The 26810-nt window shown below is 38.9% G+C and overlaps 1 protein-coding gene across 2 annotated transcripts in view; it reads right to left on the reverse strand.

The window, feature by feature from the left end:
* Lemd3 (LEM domain containing 3) overlaps positions 1-26810 on the reverse strand; it is a 45702-nt gene that overhangs the window by 13859 nt on the left and 5033 nt on the right. Inside the window, exons 2-5 of one of the 2 annotated variants that reach the window (XM_048418132.3) lie at positions 16165-16188; positions 9998-10035; positions 6544-6610; positions 4275-4342 (exon numbers count right to left, since the gene is read on the reverse strand). In XM_048418132.3, coding sequence (XP_048274089.3) covers positions 4275-4342; positions 6544-6610; positions 9998-10035; positions 16165-16188 — 197 coding nt within the window. The remainder of the gene's footprint in view (positions 1-4274; positions 4343-6543; positions 6611-9997; positions 10036-16164; positions 16189-26810) is intronic. The other variant, XM_085683489.2, reaches the window with a different exon arrangement.

A 26810-nucleotide genomic window follows, 5' to 3' on the forward strand; every position in this document is an offset into this window, starting at 1 on the left:
AGCTGCTGCCTGGCTGAGACCCCACCTGTGCCAAGTCTAACTCTGGGCACCTCCCCGCTTCCCTGAGCCTCATAGTACTGCTGAAGAGCAGCTATAATCAAGTGCTTGGGAAAGAGAAAAGTTGAAAAAGGCTTGCATGCCAGTTCCTGCCCCTTCAAGTCAAATTTCAAATTTCACTTCCAAATACCACCCCATTTCTTTAGTTTTTAGAGTATAAAGTCAATTTTAAGTCTTGTTATTCTTCCAAAATATAAACACATACATATTGTTCCAGAAACATATGATCAAATACTCATCTTGCTATCACCTCCGTGGGAGACTAACTAGATACAAAAGAAGGAAGAAGTCAGTCAGTTTCCAAGTGCCAGCAGCAAAATTACTTCAATGATCTCATTGAGGAATCATTTGATCACATGGAATTCTACAAGATTTGCCCTTCTACTGAAGTATTTTATTGTATGTCTCTTTACACCTCCTCAATCCAATTTCTTCTTTATTCTTACTGCCAATTCTTCTACTCTGAACATTGAGCTGCATGATCAGAACCCACACTAATTTAAGTAAAAATTCTTGCAACATTTTGATTCTTTGGCTATTAACAATCTATTAACCATTACATAATCTACAAGCAATGGCAACTTCTCACCTAGTTCAAGATAAAAATAAATGAATAAACAAGCAAACAAACCAGGGTTGAGCTACAATAAAGCATCATCAAGAGCATTAGAGACCTTTCTCTAGAAGAGAACGGATTTACTTCAGCAAACGCAGAAGTAAAATCTGGGAGGAAGCTACAGGAAGAGCCAGGCACTAAGCTCTCAGTCCTTCATCCACTCACTGAAATGTCCCAACAATTTTCAGAGACATTAACAGTCTCTCTAGTCTGGGGAAGGGCTTGGTGGTTAAGAGCACTGGCTGTTTTTCCAGAGGACTCAGGTTCAATTCCCAGCAGCCACAAGGCAGCTCACAACCCTCAATAACTGCAGTTCCAGGGGATCTGACACCCTCTTCTGAACTCCAAAGGCAGCAAGCACACCCATGGTGCATAGACATGAATGCAAGTAAAATACTCATAGTCGTACAGATATATAAATACACTTTTTAAATTTTTCACTTTCAACAGAGCATCTTCAGAAAAGTTAAGAGATTGTTAGAATCTGAATGTAGGTCTAATCTTGATCACTTTACATTGTTACTCCATCTTTCTGTAATGCATATATAAATCATGCATTAAATTAAAAACAGTCCACGTGTGAAGTATAACAGAACTAGTAAAATTAATTGAAAAGTAATTATAAATGTTCAAGTGTATAAAAAAAGAATCAGTAACTCTATCACTTGATATTATTCAGTTAGGGGTACATAAGAAAAAAAAGGTCAAAGTGAAGATATTATGGAAATATAAGATGGAAAAGAAGGAAAAAAAAAGAAAGAAAAGAAAAAGAAAATATTCTAGCCAGAACTCCCCAAATATGGGTAAGGAATTAGATATTTAGATAAAAGAAACCCAACAAGTCAGAAGAAATACAGCTCTGAATAAGCTGTACATGAGCACATCAAAAGACATCGTCATTGGGGCTAGGGAGAAGGGAGAGGGCTCAGCTGTGAAGTGCTTGCTTGCATAAGCATGGGGACCTGCGTTCAGATCCCCAGAACCCACGTACAAAGCCTGGTGTCCCAACATGCATCTATAACCCCAGACCTGTGGAGGCAGAGACAGTAGAGCCTTGGAGCTCTCCGGTCATATAGCTTAGGAGAACTAACGAGGAGGTCAAGATTCAGAGATCCTGTTTTTCAAAATAAGAAGGGGAGCAATCGAGGCAACTGAGGAGACAATGTTGACCTCTAGCCTCCCCCGTGCACATTAACCACACACACACCATTATTATTAATATGAAAAGGCAAAGAAAAGTTTAAAGATAAAAGCTACTCACTGCATAGGAAAACCTATATAATCATTGACAGATTTTGGGGAGATTTTGGAAAAGAGTAAAATGAAATATACAAAATGCTGAAAGAGAAGAAAACTCCCTACCAACTACGAATATCATATTCAGAAAACTAACCTTCAAAAACTAAGAAAGATTTCCCATAAAAATGTTGCAAAGTTCAATACTATTAAACTTGCCCTTACAAGAAAAGTCAAAAGGCATCTAATATTAAAAGAAAGATGCAAATAGCATCAAAAAAGCATATAAATATAAAACTCACTTATAAAGGTACACATAAACACAAACACTGTATAATGGCGATACATGCATAAATCACTTCAAACTACAGCATACAAGTTTAAAAAACTATGTTTTAAAAGCTTTAAAATGTTAATGTAAAGAACTACACACATTAAGGGATATATGAGCTAAAAGACACGTTCTATGGAACTGACAACATAAAAAATAGAAGAAGAAATGCAAAAGCAATTAAAGCATTTCATTACAAAAAAAAATTACAAGAGAATGCATAACAGGAAAACAAGTTTTCCACACAGAGAGAAGTAATTAGAAACAGAAAAAAGAAAAGTTAAGTTTCTCCCATCAATAATAGACTTCAAATGAAAATGGAAGCAACCTAATCAATACACTGGATGGCTAAATGAATAAAAAAGCATCCAACTGCCTTCTATGTAAAAGAACCCACTTTAGACTTAATAGGGTACACACAGACTGAAAAGGATAGAAGGGAGAAAGATATTCCAACGTCCTAAAGATTGGATATATAGCAATGTGGATACAGCTATCATACTGTACTGTACATACTTTTAAAACATTAACAGGAAAGAATTCATGGTTGTGTTTTTTTTTTTTTTTTTGGTTTTTTTGAGACAGGATTTCTCTCATGTTACTTTTTAAAACCATAATATTTGAAGAGGGGAGTAGGAGAAATGACACTTGTTCACACTGAATCCACACAACAATTTACAAGCTGGCTGGATCACATTTCATTTGCAAGCATTTGGATCTTTATGGGATTATCTGCAAGGAATTGAACAGTCAAAAAACTTTTCAGGATGGCTCTTAAATTCTATTTTTCCTTCCCACAAATCAGAATGGCATTTTCCTTCTTTTACTTTCCAACTAGTTTCAAGGATGAGTTGAACAGCTCAGAAAATCTCACCTACAGTCTCTTAGTCCCAAGAGTAAACCCATCTAGAGCAGACGAGAGACAAATGACTAGTTGCTCGCCTGCTTTCTTGCATGTTCCCCACCTATCTTAATTCTATCTATATTTCCCTCCTACCTTTCGCTCTGTTTAAGACAGGGTCTCACTAAGCTGCCCAGGCTGTCCTCAACACCTGGGTTCCGAGGAAATCCCCTGCTGCAGTCTACCAAGCAGCTCCAAGCACAGGCGTGTGTCACAGTGCCTAGCTATTATCATGCTCTTTACACATTTATGTGCAGTTCTTTGTACACAGCATTCTTAAAAACACACTAAAAACTGCCACTTTCTTTTATTATATCTGCTTTTATTATACACTAAATGGTTAAAACTGCTTTTTGTAATTGCATAAACTTCATTATTAAAACAAAAAAACTTTACAAATTAAAAAAAAGCACACAAAAATTAATCATACACAAAATCTATACAACCCAATGGACTTCTACAGTTAGAATAGGTATTCAGAATAGGGGCTCTAGAGCTTTACATTAATTACACTTCTATCATCAAATCCATTTTATGCACTATTCACCACCAAAACAACCATGACATTATTTTGCAAAATCCATGGCAGAAGTAGAACTAGAAAAACAATTGGCTTTATATCCTTAGATATAAATACACTTCAATCAACTTTATATCCACAATCTCAGAAAGAAAAAACAGACATGTTCTCTCTTACTAGGAACCTAGCCAATAATACATGTATATGTAAACAAATGTACAAGAGAGTAATCAGTGGTTATCTGTGAGTCACAACACCCAAAGACCATCAGAAAATGCAGATATTTACATCATAATTCATAACAGTATCAAGATTACAGCTATGAAGTAGCAATAAAAATAATTTTATGGCTGAGGTCCTCACAAAATGAGGCACTGTATTAAAGGGTCACAGTGAAGGAAGTTGAGAGTCATTCAGGTAGAGTAACATAAAAAAAAATAGACAAAGGCTAAACTTAGGGATGAAAATGACAAAGTGTAGATAACACAAATGAGTTATAAAAGAAGACACAAAAACTATGCCTTAAACAGTACAATTAAAGTAATAAAATACTTAATATTTTTCAAAATGGCATGGCTAAGGATATGGCTAAAGTTCTGATTTCACTGCTTACTTTTAAATATGCAGCTGCTTCTTGGACAGAAAGCGTCCTTCGACTGGAGCTGCCACATTCATGATCTCCTGAAAAGATTAACATACTAATTTGGAGTAAGTACAATACTGAAAAAAAAGAGAATTTAAAATTTAAAATATTTTACAAATGATACAATTATACACACACACATATAAAATCAGTAAAGATTGATGAACGTTACTCATGTCTTCTAGAAACAGTTCCAGTAACTACTGTTAAATGAACTTTGGTCTACTGAGAATACCTTCCTCTCGTGTTCTGACCTGCAAGGCAATGCAGGCACGGCGTCACTCTGAAGGTTGGTGATTCTTAAAGGGAAACATCCATGAAACTCTCTTCGCTAACTTACACAGCGACGACTCTGCACTAAGCCACACCTACTTTCAGAGCACAATCAAGCTCATTGCTGGCAGGAGTGCACACCTGAACACTGTTTAACACAGCGCAACAGTGACAGTAGGCCAAAGTGTCTACCTATGAACCTGTGACTTAGTTTTTATAAAGGGATGTGCTATAAAAGTTAGAGAAAATTACTTTATTCTTTAATCTAAGTGAAGAGAATCCAAAGCTTTATTACAGACTATATGGGTTGGTTACTAGAGATAATTTTTCCAAACTAAACTTTAGTTCTAAGTTTGTGCTGCCCTATTATTTTCAAGTAGTCTAAAAATACCTTCTTCAACCTAAAAATATAATCTGGGTATGGTGGCATAGGCCTTTAATCCCAGCACTCAGGAGGCAGGGGCAGGCAGATCTCTGAGTTCGAGGCCAGCCTGGTCTACAGAATGAATTCAAGGGCAGCCAGGGCTACAGAGAAACCCTGTCTCAAAAAATACAAAAAACAAAAACAAACAACACAAAAACATAATAACTAAAGTGAAATCCTGCCACCTCTCTCTATAATGAAAGTCCGTCCTTACCAGATGGCTCAAGGAGTCAGGCTGGAAAGGTGGCAATTAGACAAGGGACGGAGTAGCTACCGGATGAGCAGGTTTTCCAGTTCTATAATACATCCTCAGAAACTCAGATTCCACAGACCCAGAAGTCAGCAAATACAGCCGGGCGCCAAATGTGGCCTGCTGTGGCTATTTATAAGTAAAGTCTCACTGGGCTATGGTCAAGCTAATTGATCAATATACTATTTAAGGTTACTTGCATGTAATAGCAAAAATAAAACAGCAGTGACAGAGGCAGGCTCGTCCACAAAGCCAAAAATATTTACTATGAGGCACTTTATAGGAAAAAACTTGCTAATGCCCACTCTGAGGAAGGAAATCTACATCTTTAAAAAGCAATCTCTGTGTGCTGATCTAGTAAACCACAGACTATACGGCATAACACTGCTATTGAGAGCCAAACAGGCTTAAGTTAGCAACATTAGGATTACTCAGCCATGGAAGAGCTTCAACCTACTTCCAGGTGCTAAAGCATACCAAATAAATGAAAGGCAACCCAATCAGTACAAAGAAAGCATTTAATGATGAGCACAGAATTCTAAACCTAAAACACTGAGCAAAACTATGGACCTAAAGAGCAAAATAGATAAGACATGGGAAACAAACGTCAGAATCTTAAGTACATTTAAGAGAAGTCACCAATCTGTCCCCTAGACTTCTGCCAAAGACCTCACTGGCACACAGCAGTCCACTCTGTTTTTGTTTCCTGTCCAAAGACACTTCTTTAGATTACAGATAAAATGTTAATAATTTCCATACTGAACTGGATAAACAGATATGCTACAGGAGGCATGTGTAGACACTGCTTACAAATATTAAACATAGTAAGAACCCACTTAATAATTTCATTAAATTATTCAGACTGCAGATGTGTTGATACCTGAGTACTCTAGTAGACCTAATAAGAGCAGAATATGAAAAGAATTCAATGAAAAATAGAACACTATATTTACTTTAACTATAGGAATGACAACTGCATTAAACCAAAAGAAAATCTACACCTCTGTATCTAATCCAAGATTCTAATTAATTACTGCTTGTCCAATTCAACTGCTATCTATGACTTCAGAATTTGCTACTGTTTATACAATATACATATATTATATCAAGCATATATGGCAAGCAGAAAAATAGCCTTGATAACATCTGTACAAATTTCTTTTAAAACTCTCTAAAGAAAACTATTGAATAAATACGGCTGTACTAAGGCAGCCTACTTCTACTTTCACAACGTGTACATACACCAGCAATTTTAGAAACAGTTTGGGAGCCAATGAAAGTTAAAAAAATACCTGCAAGCTGGGCCAGTCGGTCATGAAGTTTGTATAATGTGCTCATCAGAAGATTTCTTTCACTTTCCTAAAATTAAAAAATGTTATTATGAAAAACCAATTCTAAGAAAAATTGTCTACAATTATTTAAAAGAGGAAATCAAGACAAAATGGTTAAAGCGACATAATCTGAAAGACAAACCTATATGGAAACAATAGCTACTATATTTTAAAGAACCTTATCATTACCTCTGTTAATTATTTTACTTTCTTAAGGACTATTAAGTTGGCACAGGGGCCGGAGAGGTGGCTCAGCAATTATGAGTTTTTCTTCCAGAGAGCTAGAGGTCAATCCCAGCACCCACGTCAGGCACCTTACAACCTTCTGAAACTCCAGTCCCAGAGGAATTGAGGCCTCAAGCCTCAGCAGGCGCAGCACTTAAGTGCACACACCCACATACAGACACATACATATGTACACATAAATAAAAATAATACATTTTAGAAAAAAGAAACTACAAAATAGCATTTCACACACAACCTCCCAGCCATCAAAGCAATCCTTCCAATTTCACATTGTATATAATGTATCTTGTATTATATATAGATATATATTGTCCTTGTCTTTCTTCCACGCAGATTACATTCTGTGTTTGAGTGACTGACTTAATTTGTGCACACACACGTGGGTTGCACACACTGGGGCATACCCCATATACATCAGAGAACAATGTACAGGAATTGTTTCTCTCCTTCCACCGTGTATGTTCAAACTTAGGTTTTCATGCTTGCTGACAAGTGCTGTTAGCTGCTGAGCCATTCTCCATGGCTTGTTTTAATCTGACTCATTGACGTAAAACTAAAGGAATGTGTATTGTTCTTCTTGACACACATTCTGTCCCAGACTTTCAAGATGACCCCATATGCAGTTACCAACCATTAACATGAAACATTCAATGAAGTTAAAGAGTGAAGAACTATTTTTTCAGAGCAAAGTGAGACACACAAACAAGGTATTTCCTATTCTCAAGACCACCACCACCACCACCATGTAGAGTCACATTATAGCTGCCAAGTTCAATGCAAACAGAAGAGTGGGTAAACAAAAGTCCACCTTTGTGACAGAGCATCAGAGCTGGCCAGCACAAGAAGAAAAGGCTTGACCAGCATCCCAGGAAGAGGAAACAGCAGCAGAGGCACAGAACCACGAAAGCACTGGTTCCAGTTCCTACAGAAACAGGAAGAGGAAACAGCACCGGAGGCACAGAACCATGAAAGCACTGGTTACAGTTCTTACATAAACAGGAAGAGGAAACAGCACCAGAGGCACAGAACCATGAAAGCACTGGTTCCAGTTCTTACATAAACAGGAAGAGGAAAGAGCCCCAGAGGCACAGAACCACGAAAGCACTGGTTACAGCTCTTACATAAACAGGAAGAGGAAACAGCAGCAGAGGCACAGAACCACGAAAGCACTGGTTCCAGTTCCTACAGAAACAGGAAGAGGAAACAGCACCGGAGGCACAGAACCATGAAAGCACTGGTTACAGTTCTTACATAAACAGGAAGAGGAAACAGCACCAGAGGCACAGAACCATGAAAGCACTGGTTCCAGTTCTTACATAAACAGGAAGAGGAAAGAGCCCCAGAGGCACAGAACCATGAAAGCACTGGTTACAGCTCTTACATAAACAGGAAGAGGAAACAGCAGCAGAGGCACAGAACCATGAAAGCACTGGTTACAGCTCTTACATAAACAAACGCAAACTGGAGGAAAAGTAGCCTAGATACGAAGAAAAATAGTTTGGCTTTATTCTGAAAATTCAGGAGACAAGTAGAGCAGACTGGAACGCTGCTGAGCAGAGGCAGGAATGAGCTGGAGAAAATGCGGCATGGTCCACGGAATCTATCAAGGAACAACTGCAGCTGAGATCAGTCAGCATCAGTGATGAGGAGGATGGGAAAGAGAGTCTAACACCGAGACAAGGTCATAACTAGCAGGGACATCTTCATGACTGACAGAACAGGGCTGCAGGATGAACATGCCCATGAGCCAGTCCAGGCGCGGTGAGAAGGTGGAGAATGTGACAAGGGGACACATACATGTCAAAAGAAGTGAAACTGCATCTCTCCTTCTGTCCCCACAGTCATGTCCAGGAAACCAAGAAAACAAGTTTACACACTATGAGAACATAGTTCTGTCAGTGCACGTATGATAGTGAAGACAGGAAGAAGCAAATTCATAAAAAGCTCCAAATTCTCACCCCATTCCCTTGGATTATGGCATGACGACAGACAAAGTATTCAACCCTAGAGGTCACTGCTGGCTCCTCAGCTTTTGGCCACATCACCCTTTTATTGCCCTCATCTTCATGTCATTATGAATCAAGGCAATTCCTATCTCCACACAAAATTAAAAAGTCAAAGTGCAGAGAACACTGGTTTATACCTGTAATCCCAGCATAAGGAGACTGAGACAGGAGAATAATGGTAAGGCCAGGTTGACCTCTACAAGACTTTATCTCAAAAACAAAAACAGAAAAAAAGAAACACAATAATTCAAACTCAAAAAATCAAACACCAAGAAGTAAAAGCTGGGGCTGAAACCCAATATTCTCATGCTGAATCTGTGATAACATAAGATACTAAAGAGAATAGTTTTGTACTTCTAAGGCTCCTGGAATCCACTGGACTAAGCCTCAATTATGACACCACCACATTTTAAAGACTCAGTTGTCAAATTCATTGCAAGCAAATGTCTTCACTACAGCATATATTGAACAAAATTACCCCAAAGCTCCACTCCTAGCAGTCTGAAATACTATTCTACAGGTCTCACTGTACTTTATTACATGCCCTGACTAAAACAAATACTTTCTGATACAGATCTATGTAACAGTCAGTTCCTATAATGGAAAAATTAGCAGAGAACTATGTATTATAATATAATCATCAGTCTTAAATGTCTAAATACTGAAGTGTCTATGATATGAAAAGCAAAAATACTTTGATGTAATAAAACTTTGGTTACTGCTATTACATCACCCTTTGAAGAAGAGTCTTTAAAAGGCCTTGCCACTTCCCTTTCAGACCTTTGCTTTCCTGATGGGTCAGCATACCAACAGAACAAAGATCCAAAAGAGACAAAATGAGAACAAAAGAAAAAACTAAGATATCAGACAACTGAGAACAACAAGGAATACTTTTAAGTATAAGCATCAGAACAGGGATGGCATGCCACTCCCATTTGATGGGGCAGTTGTCTTTATAGTGAAGTAATAAACACTTCAGTTGTTAGGAGGAGCTCTAGGTCAGACTTAGTTATATTAGAAGCAGGAATACCCAGAATGAGAAAACATAATGCTTCAAACTAAAAGGGCCTTAAAGTTACTTTCTTAGGAAATAAATAGTCACTTTAATCTTTCCATCACTTAAAGCATGACATAAATTATAAGCATTACGATTTTTTACTTACTTGTATTTTTCCAAATGTTTCATCAAAGGGGTTTTTTACTATCAAGGAAAAGAAAGAAAAAAAGAGAACTATTAGCATCACTCAAGAATTTAAATCCTCCTCAACAAGTATCCTGAGAAGCCAGCATATACTGTTAAACCAATGAACATATGCAAACAAGATGTAAACAATCTGGATGTAAAAGGTTGGGAAAGTAACAAGACCAACTGTGCTAGCCATTCTCACTTTAATTCATCATTTTTCTGCATCACAGCTGAAGGCCAGAGTTCTGGTGCGATGAATCAGCAACTCAAATCTGCATACCAGTATTTAGTAATACGTCCTCAACTTAATGACTGGTCACTCCATAACCTTCCCTAAGGAGGGTGACAACGGTACGCACCTTATACAGCTGCTGCAAGGACTAAAAGGGATAATCCCTGTAAAATGTCTGTCATAGTCTCAGCTGTCACTCACTAGGTTCTCCATATATACTAGCCATTTTATTATTACCAACTGTATCATGTTTCTACCTTAGCTTATTGCTTTAAAACTAAGTAATTCTTTTAGGATTCAAACTTCTAATACAAACAAAAACCTGATTTTTTGCTAACATCTAGAAAAATTGGCAAGAAGATCATATACAGATCAAAGCAGTTGCCAATTAGATGTCAGTATTTGACAATCAAATATTATAAAGGGAATTTATAGTATTTTCCATGTAACCTTCCTCTACCTAAAATCTCCAAATACAGTGCCAGATTACAGTGCTAAATATAGAATACCTCTCACAATTACCCAGAACTTCTTCCTATATCACCTGTTTTACTATATACAAACATATTTAAAGTTCACAGACACTTAAAGACTTTTACACATTTTATTCAGATTATAGACTATATAGTTAGTCCAGTCCACAACTAAGTCCAACTGATCTCATAACATAGTTCACCCTGACCAGATTTCCTTTCTGAGGTACTTTTCTATTTTTATCTGAGAAAACAGGAAGTTCCATAGGAACCAGCACTGCCTGATTCTAAGAAAGTTCATGTCCAAGACCATCCTGATGAGGGGGGAGTACAAGCTGTTATCAAATTTTCCAAATGGTCTTTTAGACAACCTTCCTCTATACAACAAAAAAGGTATTGACACTGGGGAAAAAAGTATTTTTTAAAGATAGAAAATTTAGAAGTTCTCAAAACAGAATAGGAAAAAGAAGTAAAATCTTAAATGTTAAATTGAAAAAAATCAAAACACATGGATTGCAAAACTACTTTTTAGTAGCATTAATTTTTAGTGTTAAATCTGAATACTAAGATAAAGTTATATAAAGTTAAATATACTACCAAAACTGTTTTATCGATCTTAAAATAAATTGGTCAAGTAATACTAAAAAAATAAGTAACTTTATAAAGAAAAAGCAAGTCTTGAAACATAAAAAACATGTAGTCCTGAAAAGGTGAGTTTTAAAGTCTTTGAAGAAAGTCCTGATATAGCATTTTTTCCACTTGATATGAAAATGGTTTTGTCCCCATCAAATGGGAAACCAGCTCAAATGTGTCTATGACGGCAGAACTGCATGTAAATCAGGAATGGTTTGCCACCAGACTGCTCTTCCCTGAGCCTCTCCCACCTGTATGAATGGAGCCAAGCACAGTTAGTGCTGTCGGAAAGGCTTCCTGCTGTCTGGGTTAAATCCACATTTACTCCACGCTAATCCCTGTCCTGAAAGTGCTGGCTGGAGGAGGTATCAGGACTAGGAAGGCAGGATGGAGTAACAGAGAAGACTACAGAGAAAAACTGTCAGTTGAATACTGCTCTCTTTATGAACTAGATTTGTGCTTCAAGACTAAAACTGAGAACTGGTACATCTAAAAAGACGGGAATTCTTTCTGACCTTGAGTCAAAGGTCAAAAAAAATTTATGCCAATATATTAAGATTAAAATATAGCCTTATGGTTAAGTTTTAAAAAGAAATTCTATCCAAGCACAGAAATTCTGTAAGTTAAAAAAATGAAGTTCTCGAGTTTATGAAAAAAGTATGTTCACACATCTTTCTTCCCTCAAATAAAAAAAATTATTATTAAAATGCCAATACGCCTCATTGGAACTGTCTGGTCTTTAAGGAGAAAAAGAATTACCCTTTTTAAAAACCCACACATATTCTTACCACTAGTGACCCATCTAACAATATGAAGAAACCTAGCAACTGTAAACAAGACCATTTTTCGAAAGTGTCTGGTAGCAGAACTCTATTACTGTATTAGCTGGTCTCTTCTCTGGGGGAACCAAAGGAATTACAGGTCTCAGTTGTACCCCAGAACAGTGACAGTGCCAAGCACTCCCAGATTCACTTCTGTCCCAAGGGCACAGTCAGCCATGAAGCCATTCTCCAAACTGAACCAGACCGACTAAGGGCCTTTCAGAAGGTCACCACATGGTCACGGGGTGTCAGTAAGGAGGTCAGCAGTAAGGAGGTCAGTGCACTGAGTACTACATGCTAGACAATGTAATTATGGCCACTGAGTAAATCAAATATGTCTCCTAGTTTAGTTTCTGTAGCTGTGATAAACCACTGACCAAAAGCAACCCAAGGAGAGGGCTTATTTGGCTTACAGGTTACAGACCATCACTTAGGAAGTCAGGGGTAGGAATTCAACACAGGAATCTGGAGGCAAAACCTGAAGCAGAGACCATGAAGGAACGCTGCTTACATAGCCCACTACCTACCCAAAGATGGCACCGCTCCAGTGGGCAATCAAGAAACTGAACCTCATAGGAGAGAAAGTGGGAAGTACACCAGAACACATTGGCACAGGTGACCATTTCCTAAACAGAACCCCAGCAGCACACACACTGAGAGAAACAATTAATAAATGGGACCTCCTGAAACTGAAAGGCTTCTGTAAAGCAAAGGACACAGTCACTATGACGAAATGACAGCCTACAGAATGGGAAAAGATCTTCACCAACCCCACATCAGACAGAGGTCTGATCTCTAAAATATACAAAGAACTCAGGAAATTGGTCATTAAAAGAACAAATAATCCATTAAAAAAAAATGGAGTATAGACCTAAACAGAAAACTCTCAACAGAGGAATCTAAAATGGCTGAAAGACACTTAAGGAAATGCTCAACATCCTTAGTCATCAGAGAAATGCAAATCAAAACAACTCTGAGATTCCTTATTACACCTGTAAGAATGACCAAGATCAAAAACACTGATGACAACTTATGCTGGAGAGGTTGTGTGGTAAAGGGAACACTTCTGCATTGCTGGTGGGAGTGCAAGCTGTTACAGCCCCTTTGGATGGCAGTGTGGTGGTTTCTCAGAAAATTAGGAAACAACCTTCCTCAAGACCCAGTAATACCAAAGGATGCACAATCGTGCAACAAGGACATGTAGTCAACTATGTTCACAGCAGCATTTTTTTCATAACCAGAACCTGGAAACAACCTAAATGCCCCTCGACCAAAGGATGGATAAGGAAAATGTGGTACACAGCAGAAAATAATGGCATCTTGAATTTTGCAGGAAAATGGATGGAGCTAGAATACATCATTTTGAGTGAGGTAACCCATACCCAGAAAGACAATAATCACATGTACTCATTTATAAGCGGTTTTTAAACATAAAGCAAAGAAAACCAGTCTACAAATCACAATCCCAGAAACCTAGACAACAATAAGGACCCTAAGGGAGACATATATAGATCCAGTCTACATGGGAAGTAGAAAAAGATAAGATCTGAGTAAACTGGGAGCATGGGGACCTTGGAAAAGGGTTGAAGGGGAGGGAAGAGGCAGGGAGTGGAACAGATAAAAATATAGAGCTCAATAAAATCAATAGAATAAAAAAAAGAAATAAACTGACCCCACAGACATGTCCACGTAACAATCTGACAATCTGATAGAGGCAATCCCTTAATTGAGACTCCCTCTTCCCAGGAATGTCTAGATTTGTGTCAAGTTGACAGGTGGAATGAACTATGATCCCTGCCCTTGTGGTACTTATGTTCTACAGAGATTCAAAAGGGCAATGAACAATGAATAAAAAGAAATAAATGAAATGCTTAAAATGCATGCAAGTCAGATAGGTCTTAAGTACTTTGGATAGAAAGAAGTTATTTACTAAGATAATCAGAGAACGGCACCCTAAGACTGTATTTCAGTAGACACCCGAGGGAACACACCATGGGAACATCTGAAATATGACTATGAAGTCAGGCACAGAAAGAGCAGCCGTGTATACAGAGGCTCGAAGGGAGCACATAATAGGTCAGGTCTGTTCCTCCTGGGATGGAAATAAGTCACAACAATCTACAGTGGGATGGACAGCAAGCAGTAAAAAACTTAAGTCGGATTGTAAGACAATTTAAGGGGTCAGCAAGTAGGATTGTGAACATTTTTGTATTTTACTTGAAGACAGAAACTTCAGAAAACTAAAAGCATTTCTTATCTAGTTCACATAATAAAGCACTATAATACGGAACAAGCCTTCTGGGTAATTTTAAGAGCCCTAAGCGTTTACTGAATAAATATCTACTTACAAGACCAGGGAAATGGGCAACTGGTGCTTTGCTCCAGCTTTCTCAAACCAACACAATTAGCCTCAGCGTACATGACATTTTTCTAGTCTATGCATTTGGAATTAAAGTAAACTACAGAACACAAAAAGTATTTTTTTTGTCTCAAAAAAAAAAAATCAAAACCCAACCAACCAACAACAAAAACCCACAAAGAGCATTTTTCTGTAGCACTTTCAGATTTGGAGGTATTAAACTTTAATCTCCTTATGATACAACACATTAAAAACAACAGAACTGTGGCTGGGAGACACTGCTGGAAATACACTGTTGGTGCTTAGGTGAGGAAAAATCTCACATCAAGTTCTCATCGTTAAGTTCTCTAACTGCAATGAAAGGAGATATATGCTCTCAGGAGTGTCCCCTGACGACCACGGGAAGAGCTAATCACAGCTCTCTCTGATGAAAGCACCGCATTCACAGGATTGCTTTGGCATTTACCATGTGACATCAGTTTTTCAAAGCTGTAACCTCTGGAGTCAGTATTATGATACATCATTCAGCTTTATCTTTCAACACACGATGTTACAAACAAGTCCCTGCTCTATGCCAGTTACCACGCTTATAGAACTGAAGAACCAAGAGAAGCCCTCCTCTCAGTTCACTCTGCAGAGCAGTGAGTCTAGACATGGGCTTTCAGAGGCAGCGGCTTACGGTTCCGAAGCTATAACCTTTCACTGAGTCCTAGGAAACATTTATCTAAGCACTAACATTAACCACCTCAATTACCAATTAGGTTTGAGTTATATCTGTTTATATAGAGATATTCAAATTTGCAAATCCCATCTCTATTACTAGTGGGATTATACGTAAGGGGAGGGGTGGGAGCAGAGGGAATGTTTCCAACAGCTGAAGAACGCTGCACCTATGTGGCAAGCACTTCTGAATGTCACGTCATCCAGACGGATCTAAATAAGGACAGCGAACAAGGCAGGACATTTTTTTTTTTTTGCAACAGTAATTACACATTTGTTTCCTGAAAATCTGACAATTCCTCTTGGCCCTGCTGAATACATGCTCATTCCACAGCACAGGCACTTGACGTGTACTGGAATCAGAAAGTCATCTCCAGTCTGCTCCTGTAGGACTTACTTTCAGGGGAACACTCCTACTACCTTTATTCTCGTCATGAATGACCCTGGAGCTAACCCATTTACCAACCTAGAATATAAAGGTACACATCTAAAATAGTTGATCATGAAATAAAGGGAAGAGGGCAAAGATTCTAGAACCTCTCTAGCTCACATACTCCATAGGACTTTCAGTTTCTCACTTGTCTGTTTTAGGAGAGGCACTAATCCTGTGTGTCTTCCAAATAACAGTTTATAAAGATTGTATAACAAAAAAAAGAAGGCTTTAAATGTGGGTATCAAATACTAACAATACAAAGAAAACAGAAAAAAATGTATTCAAGGATTTAAAAGGTCAAAACTCAGAATCAAATTGACCAATAACATTTTTTAAGTTTGGTTAGCTCTTGTTCTTTGTACATGGCAGAGAATACTATGGTCCATTCTCAACCTTATGATCACCTGCAAGTCACACATTCGCTCACAACACCCAGTACTCAGAGTCAGGCAGGTTAACAAGTTCAAACTCACCTTGGGGCCACAGGGAGACTGTGCCTGAAAGATATTTTTCTCTTGTTAAAGGAAATAACAGATAAAAATGAGTATCAAACTATAATTGAAATTATAAATGAATATAAATGAAATTATAAACTAGATGACGGGAGAAAAGTCATGAAAAACTGTCTCAGAAACGAGATGTGACGAGGGCGCTCGTGAACTCACAGTAATGCAGCTCCTGCAGAGGGCCTGCACAAGATTGGGCACATGACCGTCCAGCGAGCAATGGAGGAGGGACCATGGGGCCCGCCCTGCCCAGGGGAGCTGAGGGGCTACTAGAAGAAAGTCACTGCCTTGGGTGATGTAGATACTAATGAGTTAGTTACCCGTGCTCCAGTGAACAGCCTATAACTGTCTGTGGGATGCTCGATCATAAACGACACATTTTTATTACTCCACCTGCATCAGTGCTCAGGGAACATCACAGACACCAGAGCAGAAAGACTGTGAGAGCCCAAAGTCTGGGAGGACTGCTGCAAACAAGTGTCTTCTGGACCCGGCAGGGCTGGAAGACCCATGAACTCTCAGCAGCTGGGGTTCTCTGTATCAGATATGCACAAGATCAAAGCAGTCAATGCCCTGGCATGGAGTAGGCGGATGGTGTACTCACAAAGCCCCACCCTTAGCTGAAGAGCTGCTGGCGTTGAAGGTGCTGGTAGGAGTCAGTTTTCATCAAGGGTGTGGCACCTGGTAGACTGCTCATGTTCCAGTGATCGTACCCAAGTGCATATGGGTAATCCTAACTGGACTCAGGAGGATAGAAAAGGGGAAAGGAAAATGAGAAAGAAAAGGAAGAAAAGGAAGACTAGACATGAAATTGAGACAGGGAAAGAGGATTGGGGTGGATATGATCAAGATCCATCATTTGCATATATGAAATTCTCAGAGAATAAAAGTATATTATTGTAAGTCAATTGCCCTCTTATACACCACGCAAGGCATGAGTGGGATTTAACATATAAAAAGAATACATGAAAAAAAAAATACAAGACAGCATTGCCCAGGGTGGCCTTGACCTCTCTTGTATAGACTGTGAAGCTCCCCAAGTCCTTCTGGTTCTGACTATCACCCAACTCATGAATTGTTCTTTGCTCAAATAAACTTTATTTTGTGAAGGTATTTTAGCACTATGCTATTCCTTCAGCTTCCGTCTATTCCCACAGAGCTTTTATGGTACACATCAAATTCCAAATGTGACTTAATAAATTTAAGTAAAAGTGACTGTTCTAATGCTTCCTTAGGTATCAGAAGAACCTAATCTAACACTGGAAAGAAAATGTGGCCTTTCTGAGACCATAAGGGAGACTCCGTATCTAAGAAGCTTTCGGTTGTATTTCTGCATTTTCGATCCATGTTCAATTTCTGCCTTAGACGCTGATTTCCAGAGCTTAACTTCGTGGAACTACGACACACAAGAATTGAACTTGCCAACTGCATAATGACTCTCTGAACAAACCAACGTGGCTAATAGTTTATTCTCTAAAGTCTAAGCAAACAACCTTAAAATCCTGGAATAAAACTAATTTAGTTTATATCCCTTTATACTGTCCACTATAGTCTGGATACCCATCCCCAAAAGCCCCCTTACGGCACAGGGAAAAGATGTCCTGATATTAACATCTATACTCACATCTTGGTTTTGCCACATACACACCACAGACTAGTAGTGTCTTAACCTTCCAAAGATTCAGTTCCTTTATCTAAAGAACAAGAAAGATGATCGGATATGGCTACTAGGGGGTTTTGCTGTCTGGGACTTTTGTTAACTAGATTTGTTCCTCAGCAAACCATCATGCAATACTCTGATTGTTCTCACCTCCATCCTCTCATCCCCCTACCACTCCTGCCAACCCTCCCTATTGGTTCTTTTCCACCCTTTTGGTTTTGTTATGTGATCCACTGAATTTATCTAGGGTGGTCTTTGTGACCATCGGTCTATACTGGCCAATGGAGCCTGGCAGGCTCACCTGTGGGCATACTTCTGCAGACAAGGACTCTCCTCCAGAATCGTTCAGTAGCCAGCAGCTCAGCAGGAAGGAGTGGGCTTTCCTGAGCTCCTTCCCCACCTGCACTGTTTACAGGTCTGCTCTTGTACAGGACCCACGAAGGCAGCACAGCAGCATGTTAACATGACAGCAATGTGCAGCCCTTCCGTCTTCTGACTCTTACATACATTCTATCCCTTTCTCTGTGGGAGTCCGAGTCTCACAGGGGTTGGCATAAATGATCTAAGGTTGAACATTCACTGTCCCTTTGTGAACAGCCAAGAAATCTTTTGCATTCACCAGCATGCACTGCAAAGAGAAGTTTCTGTGAGTAAGGATGAATGTAGCATGTGCCTGGGACATGCCCATCATGAAACCCTCAGCTGTCGTTAGTTTGAAGAACTAAATAATGCAAGTAAGATCTAAACATTTTAGTACTCAACAGAGGCACACACAGACTTAGAGCCCCTTGAAATAAGTCATCATTAAATGTTTATAATAACAAATCCAGAGTCACAGTAAAACCCTTGGTTTCTTTCCCTTTAGTTGGGGGGGGGGCTCTTTTTTTTCAAGACAAGATTTCTATGTAACAGCCCTGGCTTTCTTGGAACTTACTTTGTAGACCAGGTTGGCCTCAAACCCACAGAGATCCGCCTACCTCCACCTCCCAAGTGCTGGGATTAAAGGCATGCGCCACCACCACCTGTTTTTAATTTGTGCGGGGGTGGGAGGGGTGGGAGGATGGGAGGAGAGTAGGGGGCGGTGGGGGTGGTAGTGGTGTTTGTTTTTCAAGACAGACTTTCTCTGCATAGTTCTGGCTGTCCTTGAACTCTGAGATCCACCTGCCTTTGCCTCCCAAATGCTGGGATTAAAGGCGCCACCACTTCCTAGCTAAACCCTCAGTTTCTTACAACTGTGCTTACACATGAAGAAACATGGCTAAACAATGTCCTCCCAAATCCCTCACTGCATAAGCAGTACACAACTCTGAAAACTCCTTTAAAATCGAGGATGATTCTATGCTGCCAAAATGATTTTACCTTTAGAAGTTTTTTTTCCTCAGGTCTATCCGTTCTTCCTCAAGAACCAGAATCCCCATATAGAAATGGAAGTTGGGCACAGAACCCTTGTAACTGATTGGTAGAGTTAACTGTGTTAATCTATAAAGAGTCTCATAAAGTATAAAACAAGCTATTTACTTATATTCATGTAATATCTGCTCTAGCCAGAAGACTTACTAGAATTTTTTCCACTTGAAGTGGTATGTTGCATTTTGGCAAACTTACACCCTATTATACTCTATTTTTTTTAAAAACATTGAACTCAAACAGCAGGGTCACACGTTTTTATTTTTCTCTAGGACCCATACTACAGTTTCATAACTAACTAGTGAGTGATGAAACTCGCTGTCTATAGAAACTAACAAATGATATTAAACCACACAGGTGTTTGCTTTAAGAAAGAACAGAGCAGAGGGGAGTGGAGAGATGGATCAGCAGTTAAGAGCACTCACTGTTCCTCCTGCGGAGGACCTGAGTTTAATTCTACGTGGTGGCTTATGAACATCTAAAATTCCAGTTCCAGGGGATCTGATGCCTCCTGGACAGCCAGAATGCATGTTGTACAAGAAAGAAAGAGAGAGGGAAAGAACAAAAAAGAAAAAGAAAACAGAAAAGTTGTGATCCTATAACCTACAAGAAGACTGCTATCCACTCCCACTTTGGTGTGCTGGAGACTAAGCCCAGACCTCAGGCACATGGGAAGTGCTCTACTGCTAAAGCTATAGTCCCAGACTGATAGTAAAGTGGGAATTTCAAGCTTAAACAAGTCTTACACATAATTCATGACTTTTGATCAACACAAAAAGGAGAGATTGCCTGTTTTCCTTTTTGAACAAAAAAGGTCCCTATATAATACACTACAAAATGATATAAAAATATATATAACTCAACATGGTGAGTAATAGCTTCCCAAAAGTCTTTCTCAAAATACTGACAAAATTTTAAACCCTTTACCCCACACAAGCTTCACTAGTTATTAGTTTTCTCTCTTCCCAGCAAGAGCTGACTTCCCCTCCTCACGACAGTCATGTGGTAGACTGGAAAGGCCATCTCACATTTCTATATCTAATCTCAAGAGTACCAGAAAGCAATTTAAAACTGGAAATGGTAACGTAAGCATGGTGGGATATTCCCAGTAAGAACATGAGAGCAGCTGGGGGGAGTACCACTGGTGCTTCAAGCAAAGAGGCATTTGGTGCCTTGAAATGAGAAGCAACAGAGAATGTCAGCCACCTGCCTGCCCTGTCTCTGAAGTGTTTGTGCTCTAAACAAGTGCAGCACAGGAAACAGAACAAGAGTTTTAAGATCAGAATGGCTGTAAATCCTACTCTTGTACAGAATACCTGTTCAAACAATGTCATTATTTGTATCTGTAAATTGATAACAAAACCTACATCATATTACTAGAAAGGTTAACTGCAAAATTATATAGAACAAAATGCATGGCACACTGTAATCATCCCAGAATTAGTAATCCTTAGATCCAATTAAACCAACAATGTAACTCAGAGACGTCTAGATCTAACCACGTATCTACTGAACCTTGGAAATGTCACTAAGTCTGTTGATTTATACTGTAAGACTGTCTGCGTTGTGAATCCTTAGTATACACCAGAAGAGCACATAAAATATTTCATCAGCAACTTCTACACTGGTTATGTCAAAATGATATTCTAGCTATACCAGATTAAGTAAAGTTAATTACTAGTATTCAGTTTAACCGTTTCCTTTTACATTCTAATGTGTAAAAGTCTTAAGTGAATATATTACTTGTATTAAATTTCTACTGAATGATTCTGGTCAAATAAATCACAACATTGATGTTTCAAATTTAAAATGGAATCTGTTGTTATATGTCACACACAAATTATCTAGGAGACTGAGGATATCAATGTACTTTAGATTCCTTCTAAACAGTATGGTTTTAATACCCTATTTATCAAATCTATGTTATGCCTTCCAGTTTCTAGACTGTACCCATTTAAATGACTGTATGTTCGTTCATCCCCACTTTGGTGTAAGAATACTAACCCTACTCTTTAAGTGTTCTGAAGAGCATCTAACAAGCAAACACTTGTCCGGTACTATTCTTCAGCTAATATTAGCAGATACTTACTCTAAGATTCAACCACAGCATGTCTAGGAGGGCAAGTAGGGAGGATGATCCTTCTCTAAAGTAGGCAGCACCTTCAGGTTGCAGCCAGATATAAAGAGGGAAAAAAGCAGTGCTTTGCCTACCTGCCTCGCTCCCTGCTGGTGAATATATCAATCACGCTGCCGCTGCAATTGCTGCCACCCTTTGCTTACCAATCCGACTACACAGCAGCAGCTCAGACACCCTCCAGGCCTTCAGTGCCAGGCAGGGACTGCTGAGTGAGGTTCTAAGTTTTGTGGACTGAGCAGTGCAGGGTCCTCAGCCTTTCTAGTATGCAAACAGCTACTGTGGGACTATCCAGCCATGTGACCTAATCTAATCACTCCTTTTCACAATATATATTCACTCTATTAGTTCTGTTCCTTTAAAGAACTCCGAATAAAACACCCACCTACATTTTTAAATACATTATTCAGGTCTACATTTTACATTAATGTACCATATATCTGACTTGCAAATCTACCTTCTAGTGCTCAGTACCGTTAAAATCTAGCTTCCGGTATAGTTTATGATGTATCACAATAATATAATTATAAAAATAAAAGGTTCTTCAGTCTGGGAAGTAAGGAAGACACTAATTAGGTGCTATGAGACAATAGCTCCCTTTTATCTACCCAGACAGCTTAAGAGTCAAGTTTAAAAGCACTGATAAGGGCTATAAATTTAACAAATTTTCATTACTTATTAACATTATTAGCAAACCATGCCATTGAGCTTAAGCAGTGTTTCTTAAATTACCCTACTACAGCTGGAGAACCTAACTTACACTATTAGAAGTACATTTAGATCATCTCAGCTTTCTTTACTTCACTTAGGTAAAACCCCCTAAAAACAAGTCACGGGCTGGACATAAGGCTTATTTTACTATGTTTTCAATTGACAGATACAAAATCAAGGCTCAAGGGTTCTAAGTAACTTCCTTACCCAAGCACAAGGTGCAGCCAAGAACCAGTGACCACTGCTGCCCACCCAGCCAGGAGCTGACACTCGGCTGTGCGGGACCCTGACCATGACCTTTGCTCCTCCTTTCTTCTGCATCTCATTTGCTCACAGGCACAGTAGCCACTACTCTCACACAGAAAGCTCCTAATGCTTCCTCTTATCAACCAAGTCTTTAAATCTAAAAGAAGGAACAACTGAAGTGGTAATTCTAAAAGTAAGACATTTTGTCATAAGCATAAGAATACTCCAGAACATCTTGAACTTAGCAGTAAATGTTCATATTTATAACGTTTTCATTTGGGGCACATTTATTCTCCATGTTTCTTCCCAAAAAACCTTACTTCTAAAAACTTGCATGAAGTAATATCTCCATTAAAACTGTGTGACTTATAGATGCAATTTTCACTTGAGAAATGGTGGCCCCAAAGACAGGTGGCAGGAGATCAACCCACACTAACACTTAGCACTGGAGTTCTCCAGCTCCCCCTTTATACTGAGAACATGTTCTGGTAAGCTTTGCCATAAGACACTCAAATGTACAGAAAATAGTTTTTAAAGTTACGTTTCAAAAATTACAATATGCAAACCCAAACACTGTTGCATAGTAACCAAACCCTAAGTCCTTACAACTCTGAGGACTCATAAAACATCTAATTTTTAAAGTCTATATACCAACACTAGAGACTAGTGGTCCCCAACTTTCCTAATGCTGTGAACACCCCCCACTATGTTAATACAGTTCATGTTGTCATGATCCCCCAACCATAAAAGTATTTCTATCCTACTTCATAACTGTGGTTCTGCTACTGTTATGAATTGTAACGCAAATATCTGATATGCAGGATATCTGACATGTGACCCCAGGTTGAGAACCACTGCTGTTGAACGTCTCCTTTCCACGAAAACAAACAAAAATAAATGAACAACACAAAGTTTAACCAAACAAAAAACCACCTCTATTATGTATCTAAAACGCTTTGCCACTTAAAGATAACCCCTAGAAAACAATTAGTTTTATACTGGTGATTTATGTAAGACCACTACTTTCCCACCAGTTGTATAAATCTTACAGCTTTATATACAGTTTGTATTACAGCAGATAGCTCTTCCTCACATTATCTATGAATTAATCTAAAATATGAAGTGAGAATAATGGCTCCACACAATCCCTAATAGTTGAGTATAATTTTGTACTTTCTTTCCATAGATTATTTTTAGCAGGTCTTGGATTTCACACACTAATCTGCTTAACCCACCCAGACCTCTTCAGTTTTCTGGATAACGGTCACAAAAAAGGCAGACTGAATAGTACACATTTACACACATGAAGGCAATCTAGCATGGTGACTAACAGCTACTACACTCAAATCCTGCCCATCCAGGACTGCTCCATGACCCTGAGCGTCTCCTTTGCCCTTCCCCGTCTGTCCACCTCTACAGTGGGAGGCACCTACAGAGTGAGGATTCATGCATGTTTAGCCCCCTGCCTGAAACACCGCACACATGGGGCTAAGTGCTGCTATCACTAAAGCCACATACCAAGCCTTGCTTGACATCACTATTTTGTTATTCCCGCTTCAGACTGTTTCACAATGAGGATGCTGAGGATTGGTGGCTAACTTATCTGTAGTTTAAAAACTAGCAAGTTTAAGTGTCCATCTGCACGCAGGTTCTCCCCGCCAGAGTTTCCTCAAACCACTTACTTCCATGGGGATAAACAAGGTCTCATTGACGATTTCTAATTTTAAATTATTCTACAGATAATTTTTAAAAGAAAGACATTCTCAGAGTAGATTTTTAATTTCTAAAATCATCAAACTGGTATATTTAAACATCTGCAATTTACAGAAATATTCTTAGGAGGTATAAAAAATATTCTTACTAATTAATCAACTTTTAAAATTTTCAGAACAGACACCCAGGTTTCATTCTTTACAAATAACTGCAATAAGTACTTTTGTCAAGTTTTAGCCCCAAGTCAATGCTAGGTATTAATTTCTAGACTTGGCTAGTCTGTATTCCTCTAAGGAGTAAAAATATTTCTTAAACTAAGCCCACAAAGTGGGGCACTTGCTGGTAACACTTGGTCTATTCCTTCAGCAAACAGTCCTTTTCCTTTTACTTAGGCCCAGTCTCTTATCTTAATCCCAGTGCTCCGCGGGAACCCAAAGGGCAGTTCCAGGCACTTCCTCTGTACCACTTTCCCAAACAAGAGCCCTCTTCTGCATTTCTAATTCTTCTCTATGACACCATATTCCTAAATCACTCAGGCTGGTGGTCACAAATAACCTCTTGATTCTGACTGACTATGTAAAGAGAATAATCAACAAGCATATTTCTCTCTTCAAAACAATTATCCTAAGCCCTACACAGTCCCCAGTTACTCTGTCACTCCATTACCTGCCCACCTGCTTAGCCCTCCTGACAAACAGCTGACCATGTCCGCTCTCCACGCTGAACAGTGGATTTTCACTGCTTGTCCTACAGAACTACATCCTACCTTGGACTGCAAGCTTCTTCTATTCTCACGGGTAAAGAACTGGGTTTGTCACATATCACCTGTTTCCTAACCAATTCCTATGACTGAGCTGATGGAGTTCAGATTTCCGTGGGATGGCTTCTTTTGATATGGGAGTAACATACTTAACATACAATGAGCACATCAGTGTATATTTAAAGGAGGTCTTCAGTTTGCATGAAGAATGGGGCTCCTAGACTGAAAATTGTCACGTAAAAGGGCACAGTATTTATATATACCTTCATTCATCCACTTCTGTACTCTAGATCTCTACATTCCTTTTAGTGCATACTACTATGTAAATAATTGAATATAAATTATGACATAAATTTATGGCAATTACTGTATAAACAGCCGTACCATACCATTAGGCAATAACAAGGACATGTTTATATAATATCCATACACAGAAAGTAAATGAATATAATTATGACATAAATTTATGTTAATTGCTATAAACAATCACTGTACCATCCTGTTTAGGCAATAACAAAGTACATGTTTAGATGTAAATTTCTGACGAACATTTGTGGTTAAATCTACAGATGTCAAACCTACACATATGGAGGGCCTGTGCTGGGGACTTTCTTTATATGTGATCACTTATTCAAAATTTATTGGGTCACAAATTTATGCCAAGGATACTACAATGATTTCCATCATCTTCAGTAACACTAAACACTTGACATATATTATACACTATTATAAATGTACATTGTAAATACATTTAGTACTTAAAGCCACCTCCAGGGAGGTATCAAACACCCTCATTTTTTTTAACAATAGACAATCCATAAAGTCACAGAACAGAGAACTGAAATTCAAATCCAAAACTAAATAATAAATCCTGTACCTGACCTACAGGAAGACTGACCTAAGAAGTATAAACTGCCTGCCATGGTAGACTCACACAATCATACAGGGTAATAAACACTATGAAGGACGAAGAAACTCCTATCGAGCACAAAACGATGATGCAAACTTGGATAAGCAGGATGAAATGCTCACAAAAAACACTTCTAAGAATAAGTAGGAGAGGAAAAGAATAGTATGTTCGAAGATATAAAATGTTATTCCATACTCAATGACTAGTAGTCCATGAAGCTAGGAAGGACAAGCGGAATCTTGGGACAGTTTAACCGAATTTAAATTGGGCCAGTAACTAAGAGAAAGTCACTGAGCGACTTTAAACAAGAGACTAACTACACGTATGCTTTAGGAATCCTGCTCTAGCACGGGAATGGACTGTGAGGGCTACTGCCTAGAAGCGGGAACCTTTTAGGCAAAAACTACCCTAAAAGTAGAAGTGATAGGAACAAAGATTGAACCGGGCAGTGGGGGAGTCGGCCTTTAATCCCAGCACTTGGGAGGCTGAAGCAGGTGGACCTCTTAAATTCAAGGCCAGTCCTGGTTCCCCAGGACTACACAGTGAAACCCTGTCTCAAAAAACAAAACAAAAAAAATTGAAAAGATGCATAGAAACTACAATTACCAGACATCCAAACTAATCAGGGAAGAAGGTGTTAAGAAGAAGGATAGGAAGGAATCTAGAACCCCAAGTTTCTCTCTTGGGCTCTGGACACACATGGAAGCACCACTACCACAACAGTGACCAGAGGGCAAAACCAAGGTGACAGCACAGAAAATGCCGGATGGTGCTGGGACTTGGGACATCCAAAAGATGTGTAATCAACAAGTAAGTCTATCATTCAGAAGGGACGTTTATGGAAGAGTACAAACTGAGAGGTAGAGTCTACCTGAGAATGGATGAGACACCCTAGGAAATATGTATAAAGGACGGAACTCAAGATAGACTTCCAGAGACTAAACACAGTTACAGCAGAGGCAGATGCAAGTATGAAAACTAGGAGATGGGGCAACATGCAAGTCTGCAGGAGTCCACAGCCGAGGAAGGCGGCAATGCACTGAGTGAGCCAAAGGAGAGCAGCTGGTTGGCT

The sequence above is a fragment of the Myodes glareolus genome, chromosome 26 (genome assembly GCF_982192425.1).
Source record: "Myodes glareolus chromosome 26, mMyoGla1.1, whole genome shotgun sequence".
Lineage (NCBI taxonomy): Eukaryota > Metazoa > Chordata > Mammalia > Rodentia > Cricetidae > Myodes > Myodes glareolus.